Source organism: Anolis sagrei, chromosome 2 (genome assembly GCF_037176765.1).
Source record: "Anolis sagrei isolate rAnoSag1 chromosome 2, rAnoSag1.mat, whole genome shotgun sequence".
Taxonomy (NCBI): Eukaryota; Metazoa; Chordata; class Lepidosauria; order Squamata; family Dactyloidae; genus Anolis; species Anolis sagrei.
Window position 1 is genome coordinate 158,449,802 of NC_090022.1, and position 23,154 is coordinate 158,472,955.

Consider the following 23,154-nt stretch of genomic DNA (forward strand, 5'->3'; position numbering starts at 1 on the left):
GGGCTTTATAGGTCAAAACAAGCACTTTGAATTGTGCTCGGAAGCCTTTCATCCCACTTATTCTTACTAGTCAGGCAGAATGTGTTATGAAGAAGAGTGATTCTCTCTCTCTCTCTCTCTCTTTGGCATTTGATACTGTGTGTGCCAGACCCAGGAGTTCATTGATTCATCTGTCATCACTTTTCATGAGGGGTGTGTAAAATTTTGTTTATAATCAGTAAGTCATATCTAATTTGTAGGTTTTGTATATATGAACAGATATTAAGAGACATGGGGGGGGTGCAAAAACTTAAGAATCAAAACACTTTTTATTTGAATTCTGTAGTGCTCATAAGCCTATTAAAGTCCATTTCATTTTCAGTGCAAGCAAGGGGAAACCATAAAAGCTGCCATTCCTCTTTAAATTGATAACCTCTTGCCATGAGAAGAGGAAAGAAGCAGGGAAGGACAAAGTTGTGTGAGCTGGGAAAGAGACTGTGAGAGCACAGAATTCTGGCAAATGTAGTTTGGGAAGGTGAGGAGCCCTGCGGCAGAGAATTTAAAAGGCCCTGCCCTAAACTACATTTCCCAGCATTCTACCCAGCATCAGAAAGCTTCAATTAGGATAGGTGAGAATTTTGTCTCTCTTAGCAGCAGCCAGAGTTCCAATAAATTGTTGAATCTGCAAAGAAAAGAACTGACTGATACTTCAATACAAGTAAGTAAATAAATGCTGGGCTGGGAAGAAATCTCTAAATTGAAGTTCTCTTGGTTAATATGAGAGACATTCAATAAGATAGCTATTGTGGCTTTTTAAAAACATTTTTGTCAAAACTTTTTAAAAATTCCAAAAAATCAGTAGATGTATGAATAATTCTGAAATCTGGAGAGAATGATCCCCTGTTATCTGGGTCATTGTACAAAAAATTCAAGAAGATGGGTCTTGTAGTTTTTTTAAAAAAAGTTGTAAAAACTTTGAAAATTTTCCAAAAATCTGTGGATGAGTGAAATATTCTGAAACTTGATGGGCTGTGTTAAATCTATAATTGTAGCAAGTTTCATGCCAATTGCTCTAACAATGAGGGAGAAAAGTGCCCCTGAAGTTTCCCCATTGACACAATTAATTACTTAACAAAAAGTAAGGAAAAAGTAGTTAAATTGTTATAGCTACAATACAGATGTCATCCCATTTTGGAAACGCTTTAGGAACTATTTTCCCTCCACCCCCTTATTTCATAATGAGTATTGAAAAAAAAATTCATTGATGCACAGGCCTACTATTCATATCGGGCTGTCACAAAGAGGAGAGTGCAGGTTTATTCTCGACTGCTCAAGAGTAGGAATAGGTCTAATAGGAAGGTACATTTGAATTCAACATCAGAAGAAACTTCTTGACAGTAAGAGTACCATCTGCCTGGAGAGATAGTAGGTTCTCCTTCAAAATGGCTAGAAAGATAGCGGAGAACTTCAAAAAGAGCCTAGACAGTTACCATTTGAGGATGCTGTAGCTGAGGTTCTTATACTGAACAGCGGGTTGGCCTCAATAGTCTATGAGACTCCATCTAACACTATTATCCCATGATACTTGGATTTCACTTCATGAACCAAAGAGCATTTGAAAATGGCATGCATACTCCACCATCTAGTGGTCAAAACATAGAGTGACAGCGTAGCAAGGTAGAAACTCATAAAACAGTGGTTCTCAACCTTCCTAATGCTGTGACCCCTTAATACAGTTTCTCATATTATAGTGACCCACAACCATAAAATTATTTTCGTTGCTACGTCATAACTGTAATTTTGCTACTGTTCTCAATCATAATGCAAATATCTGATATTCAGGGTGTAAGTTCATTCACTGGACTAAATTTGGCACAAATACCCAATATGCCCAAATTTGAATACTGGTGGGGTTGTGGGGGGGGGGGGTGATTTTGTCATTTGGGAGTTGTAGTTGCTGATATTTATAGTTTACGTACAATCACAGAGCATTTTGAACTTCACCAACGAAGGAATTGAACCAAACTTGGCACACAGAACTCCCACAACCAACAAAAATACTAGAAGGGTCGGTGGACATTGACCTTGAGTTTTGGAGTGGTAGTTCACCTACATCCAGAGAGAACTGTGGTTTCAAACAATGATGGATCTGGACCAAACTTGGCACGGACACTCAGTATGCCCAAATGTAAACACTGGTGGAGTCTGGGGAAAATAGACTTTGACATTTGGGAGTTGTAATTGCTGGGATTTATAGTTCACCTACAATCAAAGAGCATAGAGCATTCTGAACCTCACCAACGATAGAACTGGGCCAAACTTCCCACAGAGAACCCCCCATGACCAACAGAAAATAATGTGTTTTCTGATGGTCTTTGGTGACCCTTCTGACACTCCCTCACAACCTCCCAGGAGTCCCGACCCCCAGGTTAAGAAATGCTGTCATAAAAAGTAGTGCTCTACACTGAAGCCATCACGGTTGCAGGAGTTTGAATTTTAGATTATGAGATTCTCATTTTGCCATGGAAACCCTTCATCAACACAGTCTTTCAGCCTCAGAGAAAGACGATGGCAAACTCTCTCTGAGCAAAACATACCAAGAAAATCCCACGATTGGTTCCCTTAGGGCCAGCATAACTTGAAATGACTTGAAAGCACACAGCAGAGAGAACAACAAAAACAATAACATGGTCCAGAGTGAGGCCAATGGCAGCACTGCTTCTTCAAAATAAGCATGTTGATCCCCAAATGATATTTTTCTTCATTAGTTATACTTCTACCATTGAAAAGAGTAAAACAGTAAACACTATCATTGGTGGTTGTGCTTGTCCTTTTTCTTTGAATACCTAAACTGCACTTCTTAGTGCCAAACCAAAGTTTTAGTTAATGCAACACTAATACATTTGGAGAAAGACCGGTGGGGGGGGGGGGGGGGTTGCTGCCTATCTGTCTGGGGCAATGCTGTCATTTTGCCCCTTCCTCATATCGATACTACTGTAGATCATTTTTCTAAAAAAAAAGAAAAAAGCTATGACTCTCACCAGTACTGTTCGCATTCATCTGGTGCTATTAGACTATCAAAACCTAGTGAAGGGAAGCCTCACTGCAATGAGAAAACTATCCATCTGAGGTGGGATTCTGATTAAAGGAAGCGATAGTCTAGCACTTGTTTTTTTTTTCCTGTTACCCCCAAATTTAACCATTTTTAAAAGCATTCTTTTCAAAGTAATTTGATATAAATTTAATAGAGATATGAACAAACACACATGGTAGGATGACTGTGTGACAGGAAATTGGTAGCAGTGACCGAGGTGGCTAGATCCCAAAGTGGCACTGTCTCCTTCCCTTCTTTGCATAATGACCCACAATGGTCCCATAATGATCCATGGATTATATATCAGGATCCATAATTTTGGCCCTATAACCTGTCCTCAGCTAATACACAAGGCCATGATAAAAACACAGCCAAATTGCCTTTATGGAAATCTTGGCAGGAGAAGAAGAAAGCCCGATCATTTAAACCGGGGATCCACAAACGTTTTGAAAAGAGGGCCAGGCCACAGTCCCTCAAACTGTTGGAGGGAAGGATTATAATTTGAAGGGGGAAAAAAGAAAAGAATGAATTCCTATGCATACTGCGCATATTTTATTTGTAGTGCAAAAAACACTTTAAAACAATACAATAATTAAAATGAAGAACAATTTTAACAGATATAAACTTATTAGTATTTCAATGGGAAGTGTGGACCTGCTTTTGGCTGATAAGATAGGATTGTTATGGTGGTGGTGGTGTGCTTTCAAGTCATTTCATACTTAGGTTGACCCTGAGTGAGGGCCGGGTAAATGACCTCCGAGGGCCGTATCCGGCCCCTGGGCCTTAGTTTGAGGACCCCTGATTTACACCATAGAAAATAACACCTATAAAATGTCATCACTAAAAAAAGGGGAGGCAGTACTATATCTATGAGCCATGCCAGACATTTAGGTTCTTAAGAAAAATTATTTTGCACTATGGTTGAGGGCTTAAAACTGGGAGTCACAGAGCTGCTACCAATTTCCCATACTATCAAAATTGTAGGACAGAAGACGAAACCACAGGCAATTCAAGCCAAGTAACAGATCAGCACTAATCTAAGCAAGGGAGTCTAGGAGACAAGGAAAGACCATTCTCATCTGCTTCCCTCACCCTATCCCAATATATAAGCCCATCCATTTCTGTGGGGATTAGGGACACAGGGTCCCTGTGAAAGTGGAAAAAACATGAATAAAAATCCATAATTTTTATTAACGGAGAGAACACCTCTCTAATAAATTTCTATGTCTTCTGGTGCAACTGAAGGGGCAACTTCCACTGGCAACTGACACCGAATTGTGCTGGAGGACCTACGAATCTCTAGACAATCATCCCCCCCCCCCCCCCCCCTGAGATCTTTAGGCCCACACTTGCTACTCTAAACTTCCATCAGAAGTCATGCTAGAGGACCAAGGGATTTCTAGACAAACATATTCATGAAATCTGCAAACAATCAGATCCACAAAAAGGTAAGCCCACAAATATGGAGAGTTGACTGTATAACTTTTGGAAAGGCCTCTCAAAGTATTTCCATCTATCTTGCTAATTTGCAACTGAGAAGGATTAGGCGATTTGTTTGCCTCCCAGTTATTAGCCTCCATTTGCCCATAGCATGTACTCTTCGGCTTCCCCTTGAAATGTCCAGGCTATTGTATTTTGCTGGTCTTGGTTCATCTGGGTTACAATTCTGGCTTTAGACCATAGATCATTCCACTTCATTTGCCCCAAGCATTTCTGGCTGCAAGAACCCAGCATTGTGAGGTCATTGGCAGGGAGCACTCTAGTATATCAGATTGAATGAAAGAGCATTTTGAAATCTCTACTGAAAAAGGTAATTTGCAGAATACTCACATGGCCATGGAGGTCAGTGTTGAGCAGCATAATTGCACACGTGAGGCAATGGACACCATCTGCAAGAGAAAACACACCCGAAAGATGACATATAAAAAGCTACAAAGGGAAAGAGAGAGTAAATCACACTTCCCACTACTCACAGCTGGTTATGGGAGAATGATTCACGTTTTGTTGGGACTCCTGCAGCCTCACTAACACTCCCCCCTCCCCCATGCAATTTGTTTATAAAGAAATGCCTGACATGAATCATGACAGAAATCTCATGAAATGAAGTCATTTGCAGAAGGGGAGGAAGAGAGGGGTGAAAAAGACAAAAACAGATAAGTCATGATTGGAAGAAAAGACGCATGGAGTTCAGCACCCTGCACAACCTCAGGCTGGATCTATACTGCCATATAATTCGATTCAAAGCAAATAATATGGATTTTATATGGCAGTGTGAATGGGGCCTCAGTTGTAGGGGTTCTCCTTTTTCAACCTAACTTGCAATCCAGTTAAGAAGAGAAATAGACTACTGCAACGCGCTCTATGTGGGGTTGCCTTTGAAGACTGTTCAGAAGCTTCAAGCAGTCCAACAGGTGGAAGCCAGATTCCTTACTAGAGCGGAATACAGGGAGGACATAACCACCCTGTTACGGCACCTCCACTGGCTGCCAGTCTGCTACTGAGCACAAGCACAATTCGAAGTGCTGGCTTTAGCCTATAAATCCCTAAACAGTTCTGGTCCGGCTTACCCATCCTGAACATGTCTCTCTTTATGAGCCAGTTAGAGCACTAAGATTAATAATAATAATAATAATAATAATAATAATAATAATAATCTTTATTTATACCCCACCACCATCTCCCCCAACTGGGACTCAGAGCGGTTTACATGGGGCCAAGCCCGAACAGAAAATTATAATACAAAAATACAAATTGCAATAAAATATTGGCTGGGGAAGATTGGCTGGAGAAGTCCTGCTCTTGGTCCTTCCTTTGTCGCAAGTGCAACTGGTGGGGACGAGAGACAGGGTCTTATCGGTGGTGGCTCCTCAGTTGTGGTACTCCCTCCCCAGTGAGATTAGATCGTCCCCCTCCCTCATGGTATTCAGAAAACACCTTAAAACTTGGTGATTTAAACAATCATTCGGTGAGTAATAATAACATCGAAGCAGATAGACAACAACCTTGGGATCAGTGCAATGTTTAAATGTCTAATATGTTTTAGGTCTATGTCCGATGTTTATAGTTTTAATGATTTTTAGTTATATGTCATAGTTGTAAACATGTGACGTACTGTTTTATTATTTGTGAGCCATTGAATTTTTGCCATTTACTTGATGTGCACCACTTTGAGTCCCCCCAGGGGTGAGAAAAGCGGCATAAAAGTGCAATAAATAAATGAGAAGAGAAAGGATTTAGGCAAATTCAATCTCAATGAGATTAACTGTCCCCTAGCTTTAAAGGACTGCCTTTTCTCATGACTAGAACTCTTTCCCATTAATACACTGCCATCCCCACTCCTCTCTCCGAATCCCTTCTTGAAACTCTTTATTTCTACTGAAATTTAAGCATATGGAACTACATTTGTTCACAGTGTTACACTGCTTTTCAACATTCAAGCTGTAGGGTGATCTGAGGAGGAACAGTCTCTTTTGCTCATATAATGTCTGCAAAACACATGAGGAGGGAGACGAAAAGGAAAGGTGGAGTCCTGCTTGAATAGATTATTGAGCATATATATGCATGTAAAAAGATGTATGTATACTTTTGTGAAACTCACAAACAGGTCAGTATAACAAGCCCCATTCTGTGAGGTCTATATCAACCTATGACATATAGAGGTAGATGGAATTTGCCTTCCTCTGAGACTGGAAGAGTGTACGTTTCCATGACCAAGTGTGGATTCGGACAATGGATTCCGTAGTTGTAGCAAAATGCTCAAACCACTATACATACTAGCTGTACATATGTATGTATGTATGTACGTATAATTTCATTCAGTGACTATCCCTTTCAAATTATTGAGCGAGGTAGATCAGGATTGTATTTTAAATACAAAATTCAAGATTTAAAAGTATTTCTGTCTATTTTTCTCGGGCACTATTGTTTGTTGTTATTAATCCTATGTGTGTTTTTAATGGTCCTATGAGCAATGATTTTTCATCTTCTCTTAAGCTAAAGGTAAAGGTAAAAGTTGTCCCCTGAAATTAAGTCCAGTCGTGTCTAACTGAGGTGTGGTGCTCATCTCAATTTCTAAGCCGAAGAGCGGCGTTGTCCATAGACACCTCCAAGGTCATGTGGCCGGCATGACTGCATTGAGTGCCGTTACCTTCCCACCGGAGCAGTACCTATTGATCTACTCACATTTGCATGTTTTCAAACTGCTAGGTTAGCAGAAGCTAGAGCTGACAGCAGAAGTTCACGCCGCTCCCAGGAATAGAACCTGCGACCTTTTGGTCAACAAGCTCAGCAGCTCAGTGCTTTAACCCACTTTAAGCCACTGGGGGCTCCATCTCTTAAGTTACTTAGCTGTATTTTATACTCTTTGATGTTTAGTAAGTTCAGCCCTGGCTAGTACCGCTTCCTCTTTCTCCCTGTTAGGGTGCATCTACACTACAGAGTTAATGAAGTTTGGCACCACTTTAACTGTATTGGTTCAATGCTATGAAATCCTAGGATTGTGTAGCTTGGTGAGGCACCAGCAACATTTAACAAAGAAGTCTAAAGATCTTGTAAAACTACGGCAATTAAAGTGGTGCTGAAATGCATTAATTCTACAGTGCAAATGCACCCTTAGTCTCATAAGTGCTACAATATCACTTTACAACAATGGAGGATAGGAAGGTGCCAGAAAGTGATTTCTTTAGAAGCATCCTTGGATTTAAAACAGGAGGCAAAATTCAAATATAGTCTCTCAGTTCAGTCTGTCAACAAAGCTCCAGAAACGGTGATACATCAGTAAACTGGCATTTCTTTCTATAAAACAAAGGAGTGCAATTTCAAGAACTAAAAGGGCTTTGAAGATAAATATCTCCTTCCTTTTTGTGCTCACCACTCACTATATTTCCCTCTAAACCTATTTCGCCAGCTAGAAATGAACCCATTTGGGAGAAAAGCATCTTGGGGAAGAAAATACCCAGGGCAAGGAAAGCATTTAGGAACTTCAAACATCACTGCTCTCTCTTTGGTTCTTTAAATTACACTCTTCACAAAGAGAGGAAGAGGCTGTTCCATTTACATGAAATAATATGATGAAACGGGGCTGCAGTGGCGCAGTGGGTTAAACCACTGAGCTGCAGAACTTGCTTGTTGGTCGTGTCAGGAGTGACTTGAGAAACTGCATGTCGCTTCTGGTGTGAGAGAATTGGCCGTCTGCAAGGACGTTGCCCAGGAGATGCCCGGATGATTTGATATTTTTATCATCCTTGTGGAAGGCTTCTCTCATGTCTCTGCATGAGGAGCTGGAGTTGATAGAGGGAGCTCATCCGCCTCTCCCCGGATTTGAAACTTCAGTCCTGCTGGCACAGAGGTTTAAACCACTGCGCCACCGGGAGCTCCACAGAACTTGCTGAATCCACAAGACAGGGTGAGCTCCCATTGTTAGCCCAGCTTCTGCCAACCTAGCAGTTTGAAAACACACAAATGTGAGTAGATCAAAAGGTACCGCTTCCACGGGAAAGTAACGGTACTCTATGCAGTCATGCCGGCCACATAACCTAGGAAGCATCTACAGACAACGTAGGCACTTTGGCTCAGAAATGGAGATGAGCACCATCCCCCAGTCATACTCAACTAGACTTAATGTCAAGAGGAAACCTTTACCTTTACCTTAAAAAAAATTTTCTCACATCAGGAGCGACTTGAGAAACTGCAAGTCACTTTTGGTGTGAGAGTATTGGACGTCTACAAGGATGTTGCCCAGGAGACACCTGAATGTTTTACCATCCTGTGTTAGGCTTCTCTCATGTCCCTGCATGGGAAGCTGGAGCTGACACACGGGAGCTCACTCCACTCCCTGGATTTGAACCGCAGACCTTTTGGGCAGCAGTTCTGTCGGCACAATGGTTTAAGCCATTGCACCACCGGGGGCTCCAACCTTAATATGGTGAAAGATACAAATGCAGTGATGAAAATGGTCAGGAACAATCGTAGAAACAATGGCCATAAAAACAATAAATGTCCTTCCTTTAAATATCCAACATTGTGTTTTCTGTCTTGACTGTTTCCTACATGATGGAGCTTATTAAACTTCCATTGTTCTACTTCCATTTTATTATGACTGAATCTCAAAACATGGGCATGATTCAGTATCAACTACAGTATCCAATCCAATAAATTCAGAAATTAATTGCAGGCTAAAGAGTTTTAAGCTCAAAGGAAAATATGTTCTGATTTTGCTAAATAATGTTTTTGCCTTTCATTTTTACCCTGCTGTTCTTAGCTTTATCATCATGTTTTTATTTTTCTTTAATCTTTAGATTAAAGTGTGGTTTTAGTATTTTATTTTAGACTGTGCCTGGGGGAAATGTAGGAAATAAACATTTTAAATAAAATGAAAGTAAATTACCTTGTGTGGAAATGGCATTTGGGTTGCAATGATGGTATCTGTTGGAGAAATGAACTAGCACTCTCTCTCTTTCCTGAGTTTCTCCAATGAGGGAAAAGGCTTTAAAGAATGTCCTAAGAAGAAATTTAGAGGGGAGAAAAACATCAAGTCAAGCAAGCTGTTAAAGCTCTTTCGCCAATACCAGAAAAGGGGCAATAGCTTTGTCAGAGGGTGGAAGACAATTGAACGAATGGTAGTCAAAATATTCATAATACTTTTGATGCACTTGAAGAAGTATTGCAGGTTTTTATTTTGTAATAACAAAAATTACCGTATATTCCGATGTATAAGACTACTTTTTAACTCAAGAAAATTTTCTCAAAAGTCAGGGGTCGTCTTATATGCGGGAGTAGTCTTATACACAGGCGTAGTCTTATATGCGGAGGTAGTCTTATACACAGGAGTAGTCTTATACGTGAGAGTAGTCTTATACACCAGGAGTCATCTTATAGAGCGGGTGCTGAAACTTCCAATCGGATTGGAGACTCTGTGGTTGCCGCATATGGTGGGGGGAGCTCAAAAATGGCAATGGTCACGTCCCTGCCGTATGCAGTGACTGTATGAAAGCATTAAGGGCGGCACTGTACAAGTACGATAGAAGAAAATCCATTCATCAGGATTCGTGGACTTAATGCAGTCCCGATGGTGATGTGAAGGAGCGCCTCACCGGAAAGGTATAAGTGAAGGGAGAGCAAGCTGCAGGCATCCCGGGTGCCTGGGATATGGAAAAAAGAAATAGAATGGCTCTGGGCCCAGACAAACACACCTCTTTTACCTGTCTGGCCCACCCTTGTATCCTATTACCATACCTCCTCCTCTGCCTCTCAGATCTCGCTCCTGAAGACTGCAGTGAAGTGGTGCAGGTGCGCAGGTGCGAGATCTGAGAGGTAGAGAAGGAGGTACAGTAATAGGAAAATTATCATATTGAAATCAAATCTGATACTTTTAAAATTTTTATTTGGTGTGTGTTGGAAGAAGGGTAGTCTTATACGGCGAATATATTCCAAACTCTATATTTTAACTGGAAAAGTTGGGGGTCATCTTATACGCCCAGTTGTCTTATATGCTGGATATACGGTAAGTAGATGCATCATGTTTTTAATTGTTATATTTGCTATTTTGTATTTTATGATGCGGCATTGAATTATTGCCAATTGGAAGCCGCCCTGAGTCCCCCTAGGGGTTGAGAAGGGCGGGGTAAAAATGTTCGAAATAAATAAATAAATAAAATTGGCAAGGTTTGATCAAAGGAACTTTGCCACTGATTTTCTCTTAGGCCAAGAATGAGACTTAATCAATGTCACTCAGGTTTCCATGGATAAGTGGGGATTAAACTATGATCTAGTCCGTGGCTTCTTAAACGTTTTCCTTGGGATCGTTGTTGGCCCAAAATTTTTTTACATGACACAATGTGTATAGGTATATAAAATAGATATACAACTCAAACATTTACTAGATAATGATTCATCATTTGCAAGGCTGATTTTTCATTTTATTAAGTACAGCTAAAGCATTTTCTGCAGAGTCCACTGCGCAAACACTGCATATTATTGCTAACAGATATGTGCAAAAGTTGGCCTTCTGAAACTTTTTACTGTTATCAAATTTTTGTGACCCCACCACTGAGCTATTTGGAGTCGGGACACGCAGTTTAAGAAGCTGTGATCTAGTCCACCACTGAAACCATTATATCGTGCTAGCTCTTAACTTGCTACACAGCCAAACTTCTATATTATACACTTCACTAGTGAGACAAAGTGTAAAAAGACGTTCTTTAATACTAAGGCTGAATTGTCAGAATAACAAAGTACCTAGAAAGAGAAGCGGCCACAGGAGAGATAGAAACAAAAGCTAGAAAGTTAGGAAACTGGTTTCAAAAGCGTGGTCGGGAAAGAGGGAGAAGCAAAAAAAGGAAGGAGGAAAACAATTAAGAGGCTTACTATTGAACGGCAGATCAAATACCATAACAGTTGACCAAGTGTACCAGAAATTTGCCAGATTTTGGGGGGAAGAGGACAGCTGGGAGGGCCAGGTGGCAGAAGGCCTTTAACACAGGAGTTGCCAGAAATACAATGCATTTTTGTGTCATCTGCTTCCATCTCAGACACTATGTCTGCAAATACAACAACTGGTATCAAGGACCAGACAGATAGGACCAAGAAGAATGATATAATTGCTAGCGCTATGAATAGAAATGTACTAGAACTGAATTTCAAACATATAAAACTCTTTTTGATTTATCCAGGTGTTTGACTAGATCTTTCAAACAACACTGTGCATCCCTATGCCACCTCGTCTTCTACAACATGCATATATACACCATACTGTCCTTACCCATCTCTTCAAAGAACAGGACAGTGGACTAGAAGAGCTAACTTTTCCCAAAGTTTTGTGCCTAGACATGATGGACAACATTTCCAACTATCTTCAGGCAATAAAGCCATCGTGGATTCCTATTCTGCAGCTTCCATTTAGGTTGGTTTGGAAAATGTGTTTGCAATCTTTTTGAGGGAGTTGGATTATACATTATAGGGAAGGGATTCAGGAAAGTCAGACTCTGGGAAGGAGTGAAAAGGGGCAAGCCAAGCTGAACACTGAAGAGAAAGGGAGGGAGGTTTTCCTTAACTCAGAATTAGGCCAGTATAGGTGTAATTTAAGGTAGGTGCATACATAGTTCCAAGCAGATGAGATATAACTCATGAGGGACGGCATCTCCTCCTATCAGCCCACATGAGCCCTGAGATCAGGAGAGGCCCTCCTCTCAGTCCCACCACCATCACAAGTACAGTTGGTAGGAATGAGAGAGAGGGCATTTTTGGTGGTGGTCCCATGGCTTTGGAACTCCCTTCCCAAAGAGGTATGTTTGGGACCCTTTGTTGTTGGCATTCCACTCCCAGCTGAAAACCTTTTTATGGAAGCAGACCTTTCTCGACAACATACAATAGCAGCTATCTCAGCCAGTCAAGACTCACACGGCCAAAGACTTGGAGCTCTGAGTCTTTTAGTTTAATGTTTTAACTCGTTAGGACAACCTCAGTGGCCAGAGGCACAAGAATTTTAATGATAATGATATATGTGATTATTTTAATGTTTATTTACTAGGGCTGGGCAGTTTCGTTCATTAATTTCGTAATTCGTTATTAATTCGTATTTAAATTAGCTTACGATCCGATATTGAGCCATGCAGGAAGTGTGAGGAGTAAATTAGATTTGAAACAATTTTTTCAATTTATTTCGTTATTGTTTCGTTATTATTTCGAAATTATTTCGTATTTTTTCGTAATTATTTCGTAATTATTTTTGCATGTCTGGTGCAAGTTTTATAGTTGTTCTTTGTTTTATCACACCAACAGTCAACAACAGAGGGAGAGGGAAACTTCAGAAGTTCCCCCTGTCCCATTTGGAGGTTTTTTTAGCATATTGCGCAATCGCGTCCGCCATTAACGAATCGATTCGAAATTAACGAAATTTCGTAAATAACGAAATTTTGAAATCTCAAAATTTTGGAAGTATTTAGAATTTGGAAACGCTAGCACCCCCTGGAAACGAATCGAGTTTAGAAACAATTTTTTCCGTGGTTACCCAGCCCTATTATTTACATTTATGTAATGTGTGGTTTATGCAATGTCTGGATTTATTGTTTATATGTTGGGTAGGTGGGATGATGGTTTTCCTTATTATGTAGTTGTCCTTTTTATTTTGTTCATCACTTTGAGTCCTGTTCATGGGAGAAAAGTGGAATAAAAGTAAACAAATAAATAAATAATAACTGAAGAAGAGATATTTAAGAGATGGTGTCATACCTGAGGGAGTGATCCAAGGAGAGGCCCGTGAAATCAAAAAACTTGAGGTATTCCTCAGCTACTAGTCTGCTGAACTCATTGCTTCAACCGAGAGAAAGAAGGAAGAACAAAACAAGTCATGGGTTCATCCTGATCATTCCCAAGGTGTTATATGAACACAATTCTGTGCAGAAAGCCATGACTTACTTTTTCCCCAAATGCCTTGCTACATCAGAGCGTCTGAATCTATCCAGATGATAGAGCCGCTTTGCCAACCTCCTGGCTGCTTCCAGATTGCCACTTGTGGTGCCATTGCTAAGGTCATGCGTCAAGTTTTCATGCCCCTCGCTTTCCAAAAAGTCATTGGTTCCCATGTCCCCTATGGCATCTAGTGGTGTTGGGCATTCCGGTCTTGCATTGCTACAAAACATTTTTTTAAGAAATCGAAAGAGACAAGAAGAGAAACATATTAATACTTTTCAGGGACAATTTTTAAAAGCATATATTATTGTTATTTTGCTCCATCAAACATACATGGCACTTTACAAAATCAAATCAGTAAATAACCCTTTCCTCTTTTATCCTACAGATTTTAATGCTTACTTTCATTATGTTAATAGAACTAGAGCAAACTACAACTGCAAACTTGACTTTTCATGTCTACATATGGCAACAAAAAAGTCTGATATGGTACCTCTTTTCCACAGATTCAATATCCACGGTTTCACTTACCTATGCTCCCAAAAATTACCCATCCCCATGTGTTTATGACTTTTTTTTAGGTACTCCAATGTGATTCTAGTTCAAGGTTTCAAGTTCAAGTGTTGGAGCTCAGCAGCAAACAGCTGGGGATTTTGGGAATTTTTCTGATGTTTCAGTGGATGAGGAAATTGATGGGTTTCAAAGTGCAGAGCCTGCTAGTGATCGGGGGAATTGCAGGCTGAGGAGGCCCGTTTGGGATTCCCTAGCAAAGAGAACAAAAGTAAAGAGTTCAGTTCCCTTGAGGACGGCCAAATGGGGAGTTTTCCCATGGAGCCAGATTAGGGCTCCGGGCAGAGGGAGTAAAAGATAGATTAGTTAGACATTCACTCCGTGAGAAGTCCTTGAAGAAGCCCAGGTGTGTTTCGCATGATCTCATGGCTTCTTGGTCGGGATTGGGTTTAAATTAAGTACTGTTTTCTTGTTGTCTGAGAGAAGACAACATTGCCATAAGGATGGTGATCCTGTCTTGACTCTTAAGTTTATGTTTCCTGTCTTTGTCTATATTCCTGGAAAGGTTTGCCTTGGGAAAAGTTCTTGCTTTCATGCTTATGTTTTTGGTTCTTTTGGCTCCATGTACTTTGCCATTTTTGGATTGCTACTATTTTGTAAATGGGCTACTGCTATTTTGTATTTCCTTCTCTGCTGCCTTTTGGGGAAATATCCTTTTCCCTTTGTACATGATTTTCTTAATAAACTGCTGTAGTTAATACTATTGGACTTTGGTGGGTAAAAAGTGTTTCAAGGCTAGAGTACAACATCAAGTATAGTCAAAATATAGGGTTTACTATTAACCACTGTTTTAGATATCACAGGGGATCTTGGAATGTATGTCTCACAAATACAGGAGGTGTATTGTATATAGTAACAAACATTTAAAGCAGGGGACCACAAACTTTTTAAACAGAGGGCCAGGTCACAGTCCCTCAAACTGTTGGAGGGCCGGATTATAATTTGAAAAAAAAAACATGAATGAATTCCTATGAACACTGCACATATCTTATTTGTAGTGCAAAAACACTTTAAAACAATACAATAATTAAAATGAAGAACAATTTTAATAAATATACGCTATTAGTATTCAATGGCAAGCGTGGGCCTGCTTTTGGCTGATGAGATAGGATTGTTGTTGTTGTGCTTTCAAGTCGTTTCAGACTTAGGTTGACCCTGAGTGAGGGCCGGGTAAACAACCTTGGAGGGCCGTATCCGGCCCTTGGGCCTTAGTTTGAGGACCCCTGATTTAAGGGAGGTCTCCTCAAAGTCATCTAGTGAAGACATGGGCTTGTCTTCTTGTAGCTTTTGATAAAATAAAATAAAATCAGGGTGGGAACCAACATTGTATACATGCCTCAATGCTTCCATTTCTGTGTGCTGTCATAATAAGGGATGCTCAATTTGTATTTCACTGGATAATTCTAGTTAAAGGAGGCACAGGTAGAAAGGTTGGGAATGACTTCTGGCTGAGATCCCAGAGAGTCACTGCCTGCCATAATACTGAGGTAGATTAATTAAACCTCGAATAAATAAGTTTATAGTTCCATATGTTTTCAATATACATAGCCCTAGACAATCCCTTCTATAACACAATATGTACTTTCTTTGCATTTGTTTCTTTCAGCACTGGTATATTTGCCATCAATATAAACAAGAAAGCCTCTGAAAGGTCATTTTATCCCATCTGGTTTCAGCAGCTGGGGCTTTAGTTACAGTGCCAAACTGATTTTACCATACCTGTTTGATCCCACACAGTTGCCACTGACATCACCAATTTTTTCTATAGCTTTTTTCATCCTTCCCTAAACAAAAACTAATCGCTGGTCAATTGAAGTGGCTGGCAAAGTCTGTGAACTTTTTGTCTTTATATGTTTCCAGCACAGCAGTTAGTTGACAAAATCCTTGGGTCTAGAGGAAGCTGAAACAGGTACTTGCTTTCTTCATGCAAACTGAGAGGTTTGAAGAAGGGGGAAAGCCCCCCGTCATTGCCTTGCCCTTCACACATCCATATGACCAGGAGAAATTATGGTGAGTATTCCAGATTCTTTTCATGAAATGACATCATAAGGAAATTCCGCTTCACAGACTTTCTGGCATCATTAGATCCACCAGCTGTTGAACGTGCTGGGCAGATCCTGCATGCTAACATTTTTCTTCTCCAACCCCATTCCATACTTTACAGCTGTTACTACATCCCTGGTATGTCAGGAGCAACCCCCTGCAAAACCATCGTTCTCTACCTGGATAAAAGAAGGAAATCCTATCCACATGCACAATTCCGTATTCTAAATTGCAAACTACAGCACCAGTCTGGTTAGTGAAGTTAATGAAGCTGATGTGTTTGGGGGCATTTCAGAGATGGCTGGAGGGGGGCAGGTTTCTTGCTACACCAGAAAAAAGAAGAACATGTTCCAGCAATCCTTTTATTCAAATCAAATCAGATAAGTTAAACCATAGAAAACAAAACCATTCTGAACCTCTGAGAGACTATCTGAAGGTTTCTTCCAAAAAGCACCATGAATAATCCACCACGTTTCTTAGTAATATCATTTTGGGAAGGTGGGGATGGCTGCTGAAGGAAACTTATCCGTTCTCCCCTTTCTCTTAGGCCCCTTCCGCGCAGCTGTGTAAAATCAACATTGAAGTGGATTATCTGACAGTGTGGACTCAGATAATCCAGTTCAAAGTAGAGATTGTGGATTATCTGCCTTGATATTCAGGGTATGTATATATTTTTTCGTGTCAGGAGTGACTTGAGAAACTGCAAAATGCTTCTGGTGTGAGAGAGTTAGCTGTCTGTAAGGATATTGCCTAGGGGAAGCCTATGGGAGGCTTCTCTCATGTATCCACATGAGAAGCTGGAGCTAAAAGACGGGAGCTCACCCCACTCCCCAGATTCAATCTGCCAACCTTTCGGTCAGCACTCCTGCCAGCACAAGGGTTTAACCCATTTTGCCACCATGTGCTTCGATATTATTTATTTATTTATTTATTTATTTACTTCATTTCTATACCGCTTTTCTCAGCCCTTGGGTGACTCAAAGCGATTAACGACAACAATTTCAATACAAACATTACAAAATCATTGGAACATTTAAAAGCAATAGCATAACAACAATTAAACATCAATAAAACAAATAATTTACGTCTCATCAATAGAATCAGAATCCAGTCTCATCATTCGTTATTCCGTGTTCCTATAATCAATTACACTGCCTAATCAAATGCCTGTTCGAACAGCCAGGTCTTCACTTTCCTCCGAAATGCCAATAAGGAGGGGGCCGATCTGATGTCTGTAGGAAGGGTGTTCCATAGCCGAGGGGCCACCACTGAGAAGGCCCTATCTCTCATCCCCGCCAGGCGTGCTTGTGATGCTGGCGGGACTGAGAGAAAGGCCTCTCCAGATGATCTTAATGTCCTAACTGGTTCATAGGAGGAGATGTGTTTGGACAGGTAAGTCGGGCCAGAACCGTTTAGGGCTTTATAGGCTTTATATTCTGGGTTATATGGCTGTATGGAAGGGCTCTTAATTTTGCTGTGCTCAGTAAGAGAGTCATAGTTGTTGTTGCTGTTATTATTACTACTACAGTTGATACGTTTCTAATGAAGAAATCTCTTGACACTGATGTTTGTGATTATCTAATGAAGATAATCTCTTGACACTGATGTTTGTGATGAACCAGTTGGAGCAGCTACACAAGAATCAACTGTAGTACATAAGCAGTGTCAAGGAAAAAAATCAAACCTCCTTGTTTATACAGTAAAGATTATATGAAACGTGTATATATATATATATTGTATGAAACTTTTATAAGGGGTTGGTTTAACCTCCAGTTTGCTAATAAAACTGAATTACCATGTTGCGAAAGGATGCATGCCTATAAAGCGGTTCACCAACATGAAAAGTTTGGAAAGCTCTGTTTTAGAGAATATTCTCAGAAATATCAAGTATCCAATTTTATTGTGTATGGCTGCAGAAATCTGCATTCCAGTCTCTTTCAATCACTAAGCCAATTGGTTGACTTTGAACCTGTCTCAAACGATGCTTCCACATAACCTTGCCCTGTGTGACAATAAATGACTTATTTACATATTTGAAATATTTTAAAATACCCCCTTTTCAGCCAAAGAAGACTTCAAGAGTAGCTTGCAACAATGAATAATAGCACCCATTATCATAAAGACGTAACACAAAAAGAAATGGGTTTTGAAATTGAAAGTGTGATGTTACACATTAGTGATTATTTTACAACATTTTTAGCACAAGCAGATGCAATGGGCATAATCTAAAAAAATAGTTATTCACACTAATGCTGTTTTAGCTAAGCCTATGGAGTGGTCCTATAATCTAAAATATGATTGTCAGTGGCAAGGCGAAATATCAGAGTATTGCTTGTTTTCATCTGTATTTCTGTATATAAGAACATCTCTCCTCCATCACCTCTAAGCTCTGCATTCCACTTCTAGGAAAGGCCAAACAGCTGCCCCAGGAAACTGGAAAGCAAGACATGAAAGTGGAGCATGGAAGTGATTGGTGGGATCAGGTTGCCTTGGTGTTTATATCTGTAATCCACAGCTGGAAAAAATTACTAAAATTCCTAGAAGTCAGCCATGCACAGAACGGGATCAAACTCCTTTTTCAAAACATTCCTAGGGGCCAGGATCAAATGTAGAGGAACTTTATGGCACCAAATGCAGAAGAATAAACAAGCCTCCCTGACTATACTGATCTATAGTACTTGCCAGATATAAATTGTACTTGAAAGGTTACATAGAAAAATTGAATGTTCTACCACCACCATCACAACTGCACTGCTTCCGCATTGCTTAGTATGGCTGCCAGGAACCAGGCTCTGAGATCATGGCCAGTACCAACATACAACACCTTCAAATTGTCTCAAGAATCAGCCAGTGGAATAAACGAATGAATGAATGAATGACATGAATGACATGAATTCATTTGCCTATGATCCAACCTAGAAGCCAGCTACAAATTTCAAATAAAAGAAAAGACTACTACTTATGGAGAACCAAATTAATAAAGTACAAATGAAAGAACAAATCTGTTACTCTTCAGCCTGTCAGCAGACCAGCACCCAGTTCACATTAAAAACTACTTCATTTAAAGGAAAATTATTTATTTATTTATTTATTTACCTTACTTATATACCGCTGTTCTCAGCCCGAAGGCGACTCACAGCGGTTCACAACAAATACGAACAGCAAAAATACAGTGCTACAGTATAGAGACAGTTAACAACCTAACACATTACACAATTAATAAACAGTTACTACAATACCCATTCACTGTTGTCTCGTCATCAAAAACATGTTCCAGATTCGTCATCCATTGTTCCATTCCAGTGTTCATTAACCAATTATTGCACTAATTATTGGAACGCCTGCTCAAACAGCCAGGTCTTCACTTTTTTGCGGAATACCATTAGAGATGGTGCTAGTCTAATGTCCGTAGGAAGGGCGTTCCACAGCCGAGGAGCCACCACCGAGAAGGCCCTATCTCTCGTCCCCGCCAGCCGAGCTTGAGAAGTAGGCGGGATCGAGAGCAGGGTCTCCCCGGAAGATCTCAAAGTCCTGGTGGGTTCATAGGCAGAGATGCGGTTGGATAGGTAGCTGGGCCGGAACCGTTTAGGGCTTTAAAGGCCAACGCCAGCACTTTGAATTCAGCCCGGTAGCAGATCGGTAGCCAGTGGAGTTGGCGCAACAGGGGGGGTGTATGCTCCCTGCGCTCATTATTAAATAATAATAATAATAATGAAGAGAAACAACTGGAAAAGCTGACATGATTTAAAGATCGAATTGCAAAGACTCTGGCACAAGCCAGTAAAGGTGGTCCCAGTGGTGATCAGCACACTGGGTGCAGTGCCTAAAGACCTTGGCTTGCACTTAAACACAATCAGTGCTGACAAAATGACCATCTGCCAGCTGCAGAAGGCCAACTTACTGGGATCTGCACACATTATTCACTGATACATCACACAGTCCTAGACACTTGGGAAGTGTCCGACCTGTGATCCAATACAACAGCCAGCAGAGTGATCTTGTCTGCTGTGGACTCATCTTGCTGTGTTTCAAATAATAATCTTTATTTATACCCCGCCACCATCCCCCCAAGGGAACTCAGGGTAGCTTACATGATGCCAAGCCCAACAACTACAACAAAACAAATATACAACATAAAAAAATGCAGCAATAAAATATAATGAAAATAATAATACAAAAAACAATCCAAAGTAAACACACAATGCAAAATAAAACCACAATAATTGGACGCAATGGGCAGGGCTAGTTGCAAAGATTAAAAGGTTTAAAAACACTGGGTGAGATTAGCAATGTAGTGTATCTAGAAGGAGGTTAAGGTGGGACAAAACAATGGGGTTTAACTGCACTAGAGGGTGAAATAAAGTGCATCCGAGGGCATTTTATGCAGGGTTTGGTCAAGATTGGGGATTGTTGTTCATTCATTGAAGACACACTGGAACAGCCAAATTTTTAGGCTCTTCCTGAAGAATATATTTTTAACTCTCAATGTTAGCCCAGTGTAAATGTATCCTGGAGAAGTGCTGAATCCAGCTATATTGGGACAGCATGGATCCCACCTCTTCTCTGTCGCCACCATTGCTGCCACGCCTATCTGGACACTCCTAGCAACTGTAGGTAGCTCTGTTGATATCAGAACGGGACACCCGCACAACAGCATGAAGTGAGGGGCAATTCACCCCCTTCCTAGTCACATGGGAGCCCCATTCTAAGATCTGGACCAGTGACCATACAGACACAAATTACGGAGGGGAGATTGCTTAGTCATGTAGATGCCTGTGCCAACATCAGAACAAGATATGTATGCAATCAGGAAGGAGGGGGATCATTCCCCTTCTTCATGCTAGTTGCAGAGGCATCCCATTTGGATATTAACCACCCTGTGGTGGCCAGAAGCTTTGTGGCCAGTTAGGAATGGTGGCGGTATCAACAGAACTACAAGTAATTCCTTCCCACAAAAGGAATATTCATTTAGAACACTATCTGACTTTTCCACTTCCACTACCCTTAAGAAGAATATATACTAGGGCTAGGTTTGAACAACTTGGCATTATGATGCAAATCGGGCATTACTGTAACATCCCAAGAAGTGAGAGATTCTGCGTAAGGGGAGAACAAACTATGGAAGATATCAAACATTTCTTAATTGACTGTCAAGCATATACTGAATTGCGAGACAGATATTTACATCCAATATTATCCAACTACAGGTCCCTCAACAGAAATGATCTTCTGACATTCCTCTTGCAAGGACAGGAATGACCCACCATAATCAGAGTAATCCTTTTTATTCTGAAAGCTATCAAGGAAAAAGCACATTTCCTGAAAGAAGAACCAGGAAAATAAGATTCTGACTCTAAATAGAAAGTCAGCTGCCGTCCTCTCCTTTTTGTCTTGTCTTCTAATCGTGTTGTATTTTGAAATGGTCATATGACTGGTCAAATGGAGCCCCCGGTGGCACAGTGGGTTAAACCACTGTGCCGGCAGGACTGAAGACCGACAGGTCGCAGGTTCGAATCCGGGGAGAGGCGGATGAGCTCCCTCTGTCAGCTCCAGCTCCTCATGCGGGGACATGAGAGAAGCCTCCCACAAGGATGATAAAAACATCAAATCATCCAGGCGTCCCCTGGGCAACGTCCTTGCAGACGGCCAATTCTCTCACACCAGGTGTCACTCCTGACATGACAAAAAAACTGGTCAAATAAATAAATTATTATTATTATTATTATTATTATTATTATTGACACAAAAGCACAGTATGTCACAGCAAATGAGATCTATATGCTGGATTTCGTACCACAAAATCACAAGTCGAACACTTCCCAAGAGTCTAGGACTGTGTGATTTATTATTATTATTATTATTAGTAGTAGTAGTAGTAGTAGTAGTAGTAATTCCCTTTCCCTATTCTGATGAGTGGAGGAAAGGGGCAATGGCAAGACTGTCTTGTCTGAACAGCGGATTGGGCCAAATCAGACCAATCCAGCTTTTCAGAGTGCCCCAAAGATGCAGTATATTCAAGAGTTTCCAGCAAATTTCGGAGTATCACACAATTTTGCCCAAAGTAGGGCAAATCCATCTTACACCCAAAGGTCCCAGGATACTCACTGGAAGCAGCTAAACATCATGAACACACAGAGCCTGTGGAACTCTCTCCCTAGAGAGGCCAGTATGGTCACGTACCAACTCTGACATCAGACACGTAAAAACTGATGAGGGTTGGGCTCTTAAAGGGGGTGTGATTGGGATTTTAAGGTGGGTACAAAGTTTGAATACATTTTAATGTTTTTAATGTGTAATGATTTTCGTAGCATGCATTGTTTACTTGGTCTTTTGTAATTTTAAATGTATGTTTTAATGTATTCACATGTTTGTAATTAACATTGCTTTATATCTAACATCAGCCACCTTAAGTTCCTGGGAGAAAGGTGAGATAAAAATAGAGTAAATAAATAATGAGAATAAGAATTTTAAAAATAACAATTCGGGGTGAGTCCTAATATTTGGCTAATGTAAACAAGCCCTCAGTCTACGCAGAGAGGAGCCTTCTGGTACCTTTCGGAGTGATTATAAATAAGTCTCCCCCACCTTTCTCTTCTTTGTACACAGAAGCAGGTTAATGCAATTGTCATTTCGAACTTTGCTAGTGTTTATATGATGTTTTACTAAGGATTCACTCACCCTGTTGTGCATATAGCCTGGCAAAGTTAATTATATGGTCCACAGCTATCATACTTTTCTCCTCCCCTCTGAACAACACCAGTGGACATACTGGCTAGGCAATTTTGGGAGTGGCAGGACAAATAATTAGCTTTTCTACTCTCTGTGTAGCAATTTAAATGAGCTCACACATCGCAGAGGTTGAGAGAGGCTTCCATGGCAGAGGTGTAATGAATCCACTCTGGATTTTATTCCAGACTTTAAGGACCTGAACCTATTTTTTGGATAGGGTCCTGGCTGCACAGGCCCGTAGCCAGGATTTCATTTCAGGGGGGGGGGGGGGCTGAATTTTTTTCAGGGGGGGTTTCGGGGGGCTGAGTTTTGGGGGGGGGCTGAGTCTGAGT

At 40.7% G+C, this 23,154-nt stretch overlaps 1 protein-coding gene across 6 annotated transcripts in view; it reads right to left on the reverse strand.

Moving 5' to 3' along the window:
* Positions 1-23,154, reverse strand: part of PSD3 (pleckstrin and Sec7 domain containing 3) — a 249,639-nt gene that overhangs the window by 133,507 nt on the left and 92,978 nt on the right. For all 6 annotated transcript variants that reach the window (XM_067463981.1, XM_067463980.1, XM_060763662.2 and 3 more), the window contains 4 exons: positions 13,487-13,699; positions 13,301-13,381; positions 9,459-9,571; positions 4,904-4,962 (listed from right to left, as the gene is read on the reverse strand). In XM_067463981.1, the coding sequence (XP_067320082.1) occupies positions 4,904-4,962; positions 9,459-9,571; positions 13,301-13,381; positions 13,487-13,699 (466 nt within the window). The remainder of the gene's footprint in view (positions 1-4,903; positions 4,963-9,458; positions 9,572-13,300; positions 13,382-13,486; positions 13,700-23,154) is intronic.